This window comes from Schistocerca cancellata, chromosome 11 (assembly GCF_023864275.1).
Source record: "Schistocerca cancellata isolate TAMUIC-IGC-003103 chromosome 11, iqSchCanc2.1, whole genome shotgun sequence".
Lineage (NCBI taxonomy): Eukaryota > Metazoa > Arthropoda > Insecta > Orthoptera > Acrididae > Schistocerca > Schistocerca cancellata.
The window spans coordinates 63,017,521-63,030,757 of record NC_064636.1 but is presented as its reverse complement, the minus strand read 5'-3'; the positions used below and the strand labels follow the sequence as shown (position 1 = coordinate 63,030,757).

The 13,237-nt window shown below is 38.8% G+C and overlaps 1 protein-coding gene across 1 annotated transcript; it reads right to left on the bottom strand.

Moving 5' to 3' along the window:
• Positions 1 to 11,229: 11,229 nt before the first annotated feature.
• LOC126108195 (uncharacterized) lies at positions 11,230 to 12,873 on the bottom strand. The gene has a single exon (XM_049913434.1). The coding sequence runs from the start codon at positions 12,655 to 12,657 to the stop codon at positions 11,230 to 11,232; it is 1,428 nt and encodes a 475-aa protein (XP_049769391.1). The 5' UTR covers positions 12,658 to 12,873.
• Between the last annotated feature and the right edge of the window lie 364 nt (positions 12,874 to 13,237).

Here is a 13,237-nt window from a genome sequence, read left to right as displayed (position 1 = left end):
TTTTGATTGTTGTTTTTCTGTAAACAGCTATATGCCATCTTCCTGTGTGTAGTTTCTCAAAAATCCAGTTTATGTGATCTTAAGATAAAAAGAGCTCACTGAGGGAATATTAATAGATCTAAGCAAAACTGACATCTCCAAATTGTAAGACTGCTATAGATGCAAGTCACTGATAGTCAGAGTGTGTCAGTGGGAGAAAACATTTGAAGTAAATCACGAAGCTTTAGGTTAGTTCAACTATTACTTGTTAATGTAGTAAGCAGTCACAATTTTCTTCCGTATTTTGATGTATATACATACTACACAAGCAACCAAATGGTACCTGGTGGAGGGTACCTTGTACCACTACAAATCATACTCTTTCCTGTTCCACTCGCAAATAGAGAGAGGGAAGAAAGGCTATCTACTATCTGAGCCCTGTTTTCTCATGCCCTCTAAATTTTCTCAATGGTGTTATACAAAAAGAACATTGTTTCCCCTCCAGGGATTCTCACATGAGTTTGCCAAGCATCTTCATAATACTCACACATAGTTTGAAACTACTGGTAACCTATCTAGCGTCCAACCTCTGAGTTGCTTCAGTGTGTTGCTTAAATCTGACCTGGATCTCAAACATTGGAGCAATACTAGCATATGCATCCTTGAGTCGAAACATTACGTTTAATTATAATTATAGGAGAAGCTAATAAAATAATTCTTTTATTTTGTATTTTTTTAATATCTTAGGATTTTCAGTTTTCTGCCTGATGGTTAGCAGCAACCTACTGAAGACTTTCGATCCGAATGTGAAATTCCATTCTGAATCGTAGACATGGATGTATAGTCTACATGGACATTGTTTTTACTTCCAGTATTTTGCAAGTTCATTTAACTGAACGGAGTAAAATTACCCCTATTATGAACAACAAATACTATTATGGAGTAAATATGTTGACATGTAAGTGAAAGACTCCGAAGGGCCCTGAAGAGACTTCTGTAAGAAGCTGCGCTATCGATTTTACACAATAGTTTTACTCACATGGATAAAAAGTTCTATTGACTTGCCACATCAGATTTGAATAAAATTGCAAGCTTTTCATAACAGCCTCCATCACCATCACCAGTAATGGTACTGGTATGTAATGGTATGGTGTACTGTAGCAGCACATTAAGTGTTTCAATTGAATTGATTCTGCATTATTTCTCTTCCCCATGTCCTTGACATCAATGCTACCAAGTTATGTTCTTGTACGGTAATTAGTTTCCACATTATAACATGTTAAATATAGAAAGTTTAACTGTAACCAAGCAGTAGTTTTATTTGATGACAATATCAGTTCCAGTGCACAACTGAATTTCAAAATCTGTCTTGCGAGGTGAAAATCCATTACTGCTGCTATCTTGTGCTGACAATGAGATGATTTTCATAGAAATACCGAATTATTTCATTTGTAATAGAAATACCGAATTATGTCATTTGTAATACAGTTTGATAGTTTTTGTAGTTGCTCATGATCTATACACTTGTGTGCAATGGATGTAGCATCGGCATACAGAACTATCCTTGAATTTGGGGAGCAGTATTTTGTCATTTACATAAATCAACAAAAGAAAGTATCCCAGTACAAAGTCCTGGGTACCCTGTATTACATATCAGCAATGTTAGATCTGTGTGTGTCACTCACCATCCTTAAGAGTGAAAACTGATTTGTGTTAGATAAGGTTTTATTAAACTTTGAACAATTATCAGCATAATTACCCAGCTGTTTTCCCAGAGTATTTACTTTCTCCTCTCTACAAGCAATTGATAGAGATTAGCTAAAAAATATCTGTAGTTTCAGATGGAGGTCTTTCTATATCTAAAATTATGATTCCTTTCCCATCTATAGCTTATCGCAGAAAGTTCAGTAACACCTTCAACACGTAAGGAATTACCTCTTTGAGCACCAATTATTGCCACTTTTTGCAACATCACCATAAGGTTTGATATCCCTACTGAAAGATGAGCAGAAATTCTTTGTTAATGGGTGCATAATAAGATTCTTTTTTGGTATACCAGTGCTCAGTAATAACTGAAACATCTGGTTTAGTAAAACATGCTATTATGTCCAAATCATTGTGCTTATTTCCTAGGCTCGTAAAGTTTTGGAGGATGATCTTGGTTTGCAGGTTGCATTGTATCCACATTTTTTTAAATTTTTTTTTGTTACTATAAATATCCCCATTAAGCAAATCAGATGTGCTTGTCAAGCTGGGAAGAGGAAACAAAAAGGCCACACATGTACAAAATAATAATAAAAGGAAAGATTCCAAAAGAGTTCCTGACAGCAAAATCTTAAACTTTATTGTTTTTGGATATATTACTTCTTATATCCTTCATTCAAAAACTTACGAAGGCTGTTAGTTTAGTGTCTTCAAGGCATAATGCTGTTGAGCATCGATACAATCAAGTCTGAGATAGTAGTGTACTGTGATACTACGTATGAAGAAATTGATGCACTGGATGTGAAGTGCACAGTTTAGTCTACCCAGCAGGTGTTCCAGAAGATGTCCCTGCACTGTTCTATACCATCATGAATATACCTATCATTAGTGATATATTCATCACTGACAGAAAATTGAATAATCACATTTTTGCTTCAAGTTTCTGAAATGGCAGTTGATGAGATCATATCTGAAGAGACAGCTATCAACCCACACTTTCAGCATGAGGTAGGACTAGCAATTACCAGAATTCTGAAATGTAGATCTTGTAAACCTAGACTTGCTCTAGGAAAACAAGTAAGCTGTGACACGTGTCCCAGATCAAAGATGAGAAAATAAAAGGTTGCTGTATTAGTTATAGCATACAAATATGCAGTGAATAAAAAGTTTGAAATGACTGTGTTTGCCGGCCGGGGTGGCCGAGCGGTTCTAGGCGCTACAGTCTGGAACCACGCGACCACTACGGTCGCAGGTTCGAATCCCGCCTTGGGCATGGATGTGTGTGATGTCCTTAGGTTAGTTTGGTTTATGTAGTTCTAAGTTCTAGGGGACTGATGACGTCAGAAGTTAAATCCCATAGTGCTCAGAGCCATTTGAACCAACCGTTTTTTGACTGTGTTCAAAGCTATGTAGACTTGTTTAATTCCTGGTTTAAGTAATTCACATTATTTCATTGCTGTTTGCTGCTGTCATCCATTAATACCTGAATGTCAACAACTACTTTGTTACTTTAAAACCTTCAGCATGTTCACTGTGGCTGACACAAAGGTCAATAAGAGCTACTAACACCGTGCTTTGAGGTGTCATCCGCAGTGAATGTGCAAAACAAGAACATTTTTGCAATTTAATTGAAAGTTCTAATTCAGCTTCCTTTTTCAGGCATGTTTATTTTTAAATATTAAAACTGATGAGAGTTTCATTACTAGACCACTAATTTTGAAATCTGGATGACATCATCCCAGCACTGTAACAAAATGTGCACCATACACAACAGGTTAAATGCAATCTCTCCTCTCCACAAATTTGCACCTCAGATGTGTTGTATGTCATATAATACTACAGTTAATTTTCCATATATCTGAGCAAAACCAGTTCTTGCGTGTCCAAGTTTATCTCAGCTAACTTTAGTGTGCTTTACAATAAAATTTGTATGAAAATTTTTCTGTGTAAATTACCTACTCTACACTTACAGCTAATGCTTGTATAACCCAGTGTGCCATTCAGGTGGGTTTACTTGTGTGTCAATATAACTGTCAGGTTTGGTATGAAAGGGTTTCTTGAAATATATTCCCACATAAATTTTTTAGTATCTATTATCAGTTGCAAAATATATTACGCACTGTCAGTGCCATTTCAATGCAAAAATTTTAAATCATGCTGGGGAATATACCAATAACACAGTTCCAGCACACCTCAGAAATTTGATTTTAGTTGCTTCAACCAATGAGAATTACTGATCAAGTCTTGCACTTCCCTGTTTTGTGTATTAACCCGTTGGCTGGCATGAATGTGCCGGTGGTCACAGCAGACTGCTCTGCTGGGGCCAGCAGTGATATGGTAACAACCAGGTATCAGCAATTTTACACTTTTATCTTACTGAGGAAAAATATGTACTTATATCTGATATTCCTTGCCATTTCCAGACTATTTTTGGGTCTGCAGTATTTTTATTTAAATGTCTTACAAAACCAAACGATTAAATGACTACAAAGTTATTCATGAATTCATTTTTAGATACATATTTAACTGTGTAAAGGATAATTCCTGAAACAGTAATTAGCATTCTAGCTGTTCTTTTTAGTCACGACTGTACAGATGCATATACTTCACATTCAAAGTTCCTAAATGCCTGCTTAACACATTGACTACCATGCTGCTCACAGCAGAGCAGGACTCTTAATGCTGTATGCCTAACCTGGTGGTGAAACATCCATTACTAGTCATGTCAGGGTAAAGAAATGCAGAAGATAATCTCTCGGAGTACTATAATCTAAAAACGTAAAATTATAACTAAAAAGGTCATTTCCAATTATGTCTACCAAGCAAATTATGCTTTCAGCTAGTGATTTCTTTTGCCATAAATGACTAGTGAACGCACATGCCAGAGGATGATAAATATTCATACTTTGCCTCTGAGAAGCAGCAAAGCCATTAGAAACAGCTATTCACATAGTCCAATTTATGTTGAAATTATCACCTGGGTATTTTAATTAAATTTGGTCTACTATAAGCAACATGATAAAGGAATCAAAAGAAACACACACATACACTGAATTAATTTCTTTATTAACAACGCTCGGATTTCCACATCACCATAGAGGTACCAAGCTTGATGCGTTACTCGTTTTTTTTTACATGGCGAGTTTCCCCAGTAGGCCTATAAACCATGAAACAGACAAAAAGCTACTTCTCGCTGTCTTCTCTTCTTTGGATTTTCACTTCAGAAACTGAAACATCCATTACAAAAACAGATTACATCACTCACAAATCTGGATTCAGTCATTGCAATTCATACCTATTTTACTGTAAAAAAAATACTGACTATGATGAATGATGTAATTTTGAACATTCAAAAGTTTTCAAATGTGCAGGTTACTGACGTTAGAATACAGTTACTACATAATTTTTGATCAGGGAAAAGTTACGATGATTGCAACTTAAATACTGAAGCCATTTGTTATGAGAATACGCCATTACCACAAATAATCCACATAGATGCATTGAAAGAAACTTTACTGGGTAACAAAATGCATCGGAATACTATAGGCACAAAGAATGAAATTTCTGTAGATTTACCATACATTTTACTTTTCTTGAGCATTATAAGATTACTAACGGAAGTTACTTACCGTCCATTATCTGGAATATAAACTATCCTTTCCCCTCTGCAAACATCTGCTTTTGCAGCAAGTATTATCAATTTTTTTCCGTGATTGAAAATCTTTAAAGCACACAAATCACAAAACCCGCCATTATTCACACACACCCACAATGCATTAGCACGTCATGTTCAAAGAATATCCGCGGTTCGGAAACTACCATCGAAATTGGCTAGCGTGAGAGACGACGTCATGTCATGATGTGACGTCATGATTCCTCGGGGCCCGCGAGACGCTTCTCTAGGTGAGCAGAACCCTACGTCATAGTGACGTAAACGTAATTGTACGTCATCGTGACGTAATTAACCTAAATCGATTACATGAGTGCGTATATCGATCTTTGCTGTTGTACCGTCAACGTCAAAGCTAAATGTAAATATAAGCGTACAAACGAAGTGACAGGAGTTATCTGTTACGCTCATCCCAGTTGAATTAATTATTAAGCTGTAATACCACAATTTGGGATGGTATTATGTGTTTCAGGAACATAATGAATGTCTGAACGAAGGAACCATAACGAAAAAAAAAAACGCTTTTGGTCATTTTTTTTTTTATCTGATGAATCGTGCATAAATCTTGTGGATAGAAACGTGAAATAATTAATTATTAAGCTGCAATCCAAAGAATGTGGGATGCTATTGTGTGTTTCATGAACATAACGAATATCGGAATGAAGGAATCAGAAGCATAACGAAAGTGTCTAGGCATTTTTAGAACGATTAATCGTGCATAAATCATGTGGAGAAAAACGTGAAATAGGGAGAAATTAAAGTGTTTCGTATTTTTAAAAAAGCCAATGAATTGTACATAATTCATGTGGACAGAAACGTTAAACTGAGGATCGGAGTAGTTCCGAATGTTGCTGGAAATATTAAACCATCTACACTCCTGGAAATTGAAATAAGAACACCGTGAATTCATTGTCCCAGGAAGGGGAAACTTTATTGACACAATCCTGGGGTCAAATACATCACATGATCACACTGACAGAACCACAGGCACATAGACACAGGCAACAGAGCATGCACAATGTCGGCACTAGTACAGTGTATATCCACCTTTCGCAGCAATGCAGGCTGCTACTCTCCCATGGAGACGATCGTAGAGATGCTGGATGTAGTCCTGTGGAACGGCTTGAAATGACATTTCCACCTGGCGCCTCAGTTGGACCAGCGTTCGTGCTGGACGTGCAGACCGCGTGAGACGACGCTTCATCCAGTCCCAAACATGCTCTTTGGGGGACAGATCCGGAGATCTTGCTGGCCAGGGTAGTTGACTTACACCTTCTAGAGCACGTTGGGTGGCACGGGATACATGCGGACGTGCATTGTCCTGTTGGAACAGCAAGTTCCCTTGCCGGTCTAGGAATGGTAGAACGATGGGTTCGATGACGGTTTGGATGTACCGTGCACTATTCAGTGTCCCCTCGACGATCACCAGTGGTGTACGGCCAGTGTAGGAGATCGCTCCCCACACCATGACGCCGGGTGTTGGCCCTGTGTGCCTCGGTCGTATGCAGACCTGATTGTGGCGCTCACCTGCACGGCGCCAAACACGCATACGACCATCATTGGCACCAAGGCAGAAGCGACTCTCATCGCTGAAGACGACACGTCTCCATTCGTCCCTCCATTCACGCCTGTCGCGACACCACTGGAGGCGGGCTGCACGATGTTGGGGAGTGAGCGGAAGACGGCCTAAAGGTGTGCGGGACTGTAGCCCAGCTTCATGGAGACGGTTGTGAATGGTCCTCGCCGATACCCCAGGAGCAACAGTGTCCCTAATTTGCTGGGAAATGGCGGTGCGGTCCCCTACGGCACTGCGTAGGATCCTACGGTCTTGGCGTGCGTCGCTGCGGTCCGGTCCCAAGTCGACGGGCACGTGCACCTTCCGCCGACCACTGGCGACAACATCGATGTACTGTGGAGACCTCACGCCCCACGTGTTGAGCAATTCGGCGGTACGTCCACCCGGCCTCCCGCATGCTCACTATACGCCCTCGCTCAAAGTCCGTCAACTGCACATACGGTTCACGTCCACACTGTCGCGGCATGCTACCAGTGTTAAAGACTGCGATGGAACTCCGTATGCCACGGCAAACTGGCTGACACTGACGGCGGCGGTGCACAAATGCTGCGCAGCTAGCGCCATTCGACAGCCAACACCGCGGTTCCTGGTGTGTCCGCTGTGCCGTGCGTGTGATCATTGCTTGTACAGCCCTCTCGCAGTGTCTGGAGCAAGTATGGTGGGTCTGACAATTTCCAGGAGTGTAGTTCCATTTAATTTTGCCTTCATGTTGTAAATCAACTAAGAACAATTAACAGTGCAGATTCAAGACGCACACAACAGTCGATAGGGCAACTCTTGAAACTCATGACGACGCGTGCCTACGTCACGTTGACGTAGGCTCTCCTCACCTAGCGTGAAATGAATGCTAGCCAAGTCACTAGAGGTGGGCCAAACGGTTATTCTGGCGTAACCGTTATCACAGTTCCAGTTATTCTTTGATAACCGTTATCGTTAACCGTTATTAATAACTGCCAGGTTATTTTTCGCTAGCAAATACCGAATACTCCGACAGTTAAATAACGACATAGTTGGAATCCATCAGTTTAGTTATCAGTATAACTGCAAGTAGTGTGAAATAGCAGGAATGTCGTATGAATCCTGTCATAACCTTAGCTTATTAACTCCGGGTGATGATGATGATGATGTTTGGTTTGTTGGGCGCTCAACAGCGTGGTTATCAGCGCCCGTACAATTACCCAATCTTTGCTCAGTCCAATTGCGCCACTTTCCTGGATGATGATGAAATGATGAGGACAGCACAAACACCCAGTCATCTCGAGGCAGGTGATTAACTCCGGGTACATTTTAGTTGATGTTAGAACGATTATTTGTGTTTCATATTATATGTTTGTAGGTTATCGGTCGCTATTAGAAATATTATCTTCGCAGCTGCGACAGAAAGTATGCGGAACTTCGCCAAAGCACTGTTTAAGTAAAATGTTTACAACATGCGTTTTTAAGTATGAAGTAATATGTAAACTGAGTACTGTAGGTTAAATTCGAAGCTTAATTTCTTGTGCTGCTCACATAATAGAATAAAGTGTACAGCCTTGTAATACAACAAAAAATATACGTAATGTGACAGATTCGTTTACTCCTGTGCTGTAAAAGCTAGTCCTATTGGGGAAAGTGTGAGTACGCTAATCCAAGTTTTATGTCAGATTTGCAAACTGCTCGATTTCTCCAGCGACAGCATGTTTATAACATATGAAGACATGCAGATCGAAAAGGTTGACAGTGTTACATTTCTGGGACTACAACTCGATAATAAATTCAGTTGGGAAGGGCATACCACATTTTTTCATTCTATTATTTCATAAGGGAGCATATTCTGTGGTAACTTATCAAATGTAGCAAAAGTTTTTCGCATGTAAAAGCGTGTAATAAAAATCGTTTGTGGTATCAATTCAAGAACATCATGTAGGAACCTGTTCAAGGAACTTTGTATTCTAACCACTGCTTCCTAGTATATTTATTCCTTAATGAAATTTGTTACAAGTATTTCCAACCAATAGCTTAATACATAATATCAGTACTAGAAATGGGAACAGCAATCTACATAAAGACCTAAAATTACTTACCTTGGTCCAAAAGGGGTCCAATATTCAGGAACATGCATTTTCAATAAACTGCCAGCAAGTCAGAAACCATTAAAAACTTGGTTTCAGATAAGGCACGGTTTACAGTGTGTTTGAAAGACTATTTGATACAGAAGTGTCTGATTCCACCCGTCATCAATATGCCGGAAATGGCTATTTTAAGTGTGTCTATGACGTCACTACACACACATGGCAACAAACACAAAGATACATATAAATAATACAATAACATTTCCCACCAAAAATACAATCAAACCAATGGGACAACTGCGGGAAGTTGGGGGTTTTAGGGTGAGGACAAGCTAGTAAAAAAAAAACACACCATGATCCCAAAACACAAAATGAAGAACAAAAAGAAAAAAAATACAGCATTCTGCTACACCAACAAAAAATCTGCAGGAATCGGACACTCCCCTTGAACAATATAGGTCAACTATAGGTGACCATACCAAAACACCAATACCCACAACTAAAAGTACGAAAATTGGAATCAGACATTTCCCTTGACCTACATAGGTCAACCTCAGATGACGATACTAAAACATCAACACACACAACTATGAAAATGGGAATCGGTCATTTACGGTGACGTATATAGGTCCACCACAGCTACTGATGCCAAAAAACCAACACCTACAACTGCGAAAAATAAAATCACAATCCCAAAAGTCCACAAATCAATCATCCCTACATAAATTAAATCACATTCAGTACTTCATAAATACACAAAACATCACAGCTAGGAAAAAAAAAAAAATTACCACCAGCAAATTCCGGCACTGCAACCTAGATCGACAGCCCCCCCCCCCCCCACACACACACACAAACCAACTCATAAACACCGTGCTGTAATGACATTCACACACCACAACACCTTTACGTCGAAGCAGACGGGTGGAATCAGACGCTTCCATTGACCCCTCCTTCTACTCTGTAGATGAATATCGTAACAGAGACTGATAGACCAGCTTAGGTAAAAATTCTGCTATATTTCAGTTTTGACAGCACTTGGTTGCAACAGTCAAGATCGGGTATCCTGTATACGATAAATTTATTAAAAGTGTTTTATTCTGTCAGTGTACCAATTCTGTAAATATTAGCAGTTACTGTGATATATTCACATATTTTGACAATCTCCTGACAAATGATGAGGATAATAATTATTATACTCCACTGTATTATGTTATACTTTCTGACATGTTATTTGTCATTCGCGATGGGCAGCGGCTATTTCCGTAGCAGTACGAAAATATTTGTTTGCTCTAGTTACTATCCTCTCTGGAAATATCACCTGGAACTACGACCTTTAACTGGAGTCACCGAGTCAGGAACGTCTAGACACACAGTTATTCCGTTACCAGCTTCCAGGTTATCTGTGGTGGTAGCCTGATAACTACCAGAGAACTAGAACTACGAGCACGGCCGCCTGTATTAGAGGCCGGAGTCGTCAAGCTGACAACGTCGTAGCCTGTGACGTCAGTAGGCCGGCTAGCGTGACCAGCTAGGCCCAGACTGAAGTTTAGATTTCGCCGATTGCAGACGACGTGTCAGATATAAATACGCAATCACTTTCTTTTTTTGTAGATTTGGTCCCTATAAATAACACAGTAACCTAGAAAAGCTAATTTCTCGCAGTATTACGCCGACTTTATGTCGGAATTACGCATTTTATTCTCGTTTCCTTGCAACGATGAACTTTTAAATAACTCACATTTGCTTCACAGCAGTATATTATGACGTTTCTTACCCGAGATTTGGAGATACAAGTTCAGCAAACAATTTTGTGAGGTGCCTAGTAACATTATTTGCAGACTTGCAATTATTTCAGTCTGTTATTTGAAATGTATTGTCATGTTCCTTCCTATATAAATGACAAACTAATATAAAAGTTTCTGACAGCTGCAACATATCTTTCACACCTTTATATGTGAGGGTGGCATAATAATAATTTTTAACGAACGTTTTTTGTGTATTGTTCATTGGTATGTTAGATTTCTTTTAAAATCACAGGTGATACACAATCTATTTAAATACTTTCACACATCTTTCTGAGTCAGAATAAACTGGGGACCTTGCTGTAGGATTTGCATAAGAAGCATGACTGAAATTTATCAGTGCATTAAAGTTTATTTCATAGTGGGCACCTCCTCCTTGCCAGTACTAATCGGAGCATTTAAGGACTGAGGTTATGGGTAGGAAAGAAATTTCATAATTTTGTGTCAAAAGTAATGTAATGTTTTTAATTTTCTATTAACTCCCTCCTTCTTGGAACATATTAAATGATCATTTTGGAGTTTGGTATAATTATTTAACAATATGTTACACATAATGGAAACCAGCTTTTTGTAGATATCAGTAAGTGGCCTTCCACAGAGACATGAATCTGTTACAAATATTTGCAGAGAAACATGTGATTTAACTCCTTGGCCAACCAGATTGAGTAGTAACTGCTTTTGATTTTGACAAGTGAGGAATTTTGTTTCATACTCTTCAGATATTAAAAGCTGCATAACTGTATATAAAAAAGTGCCAAGTTCCACAACAATATCTGATGGCACAGTCAATCCACTTCGGACAAGGTTATCAAAATATTTATCTGTGGTATGTGTGCCTAAAACAAAATCACTGCATGTTGTACAACTGAGCAATTGTGTTGTTTTGTGTGCTGCATAACCACAAACATACAGAAGCACAGATTGGTGTACATCAACAGTTTCATTGCCTATGTAGTTCAAAACACTAACAAACGGATTCACGTCAACATCTGTAGACATTACATCTGAGATGCTTATGTCATTCATTATTTCTGGAGAAAATTTTACTGGGCCATATTTTGCAGACTTTACTCCCAAAACACTCATTATATGCAACTTCTTTTCAGATTCAAATACCTGGGCTACAGAAACGTTATAGTTTCCACCCGATGATTGACGATACCTACTAAACCTTGATTCCAAATTATCAGTTTGTAGTTTTCCTGTGAGAAGATACTGCACACCTACACCACTGAAAGAATATTCAACAACTTCTGAAATAACAGAAGTACTCTGATACAGTGCCTGATGTGTGTCTGTGGTCAGACAACTGGTAGTGTCCAAAGCCCTCCATCTCTCTAACCAAGCCAAAAATTTGTCAAGAAATTCAAGCCTGTCATCAGAAGCACTAGTGAAAGGCAGACACAATTCATTTTGTTTGTGAATTCCCTTTGTACAGTTCTTAACATTAATAATATTCCACCAACGGAGAATGATTTCAACAAAGTGTACAGTTCCTGAAATTTCACCATATTCAGCTTCTAAGCCTGCAAGTGTTGTCTCATTAAAAATATTGCAGACAAGACTGACATTTTGTCTTTCTAAGCTACTTGGATACACTGACTTGTGAGTCAACCGAGGAGCTAATTTCAAAAGCTGGTCGAGTTCCTTTTTGTATAGGTTCTCAATATCTGAAAATTTTGCCATTAGCAGATCATTGGATGTTGAGTCAAAATGGGGAAATTTAAATGTTCTGTCACTGTCCCTCTGGTTCAACCAGTTGTTCCTAATACTTTTTAAGAAATGAACTGTGTCAAACATTACAAATACAGGGAAACCACATGACAGAAAGGAATATGGACTGCTGGAATTTTTTACCAATAGTGAAAACATATTCCTATTAATTCTGTTGTTATCAGATATAATAACAACAACAGTCAGACCACATGAGGAAAGAAACTGCAACACATTAAGTGTTAATATATGGAGATCTGAGCCTGACAACTGGTTGACAGGAACCAAATGAACAACTTCTTTGAAACTGCCATATAAAGATGATGTGAGAAAGGCAAGCACAGTTCTTGCCTCAGATGGGGCATTATTTTCTGCAAATCCATGGAGTTTCCCCCCTTTAAACTGAATACATGGCTTAACATAAATTTCATCCACTTGCAGAATTACAAATTTTTCTCTCTCATCTAATTTATCCACACCAATTTTAAGAAAATGGGCATTTTGTGATTTATTGGTTGGACAAATCTTCAGCGAAGATGAAAGCTGCTGAATGTTTCACATGTGGTAAGGTAAGCAATCCACTTGACCGGAGTGCTGCATAGCATGCTGGAGATTGGTTGTAGATGATAAATGCATCCATCATCATATCAACCGAATATGTCCGCTTATTCATTGCCAACAAATCTATCTGTTCCAACAGAAACAAGAGTGTGGCACAGCAATTTGGATTAGCTTCTGA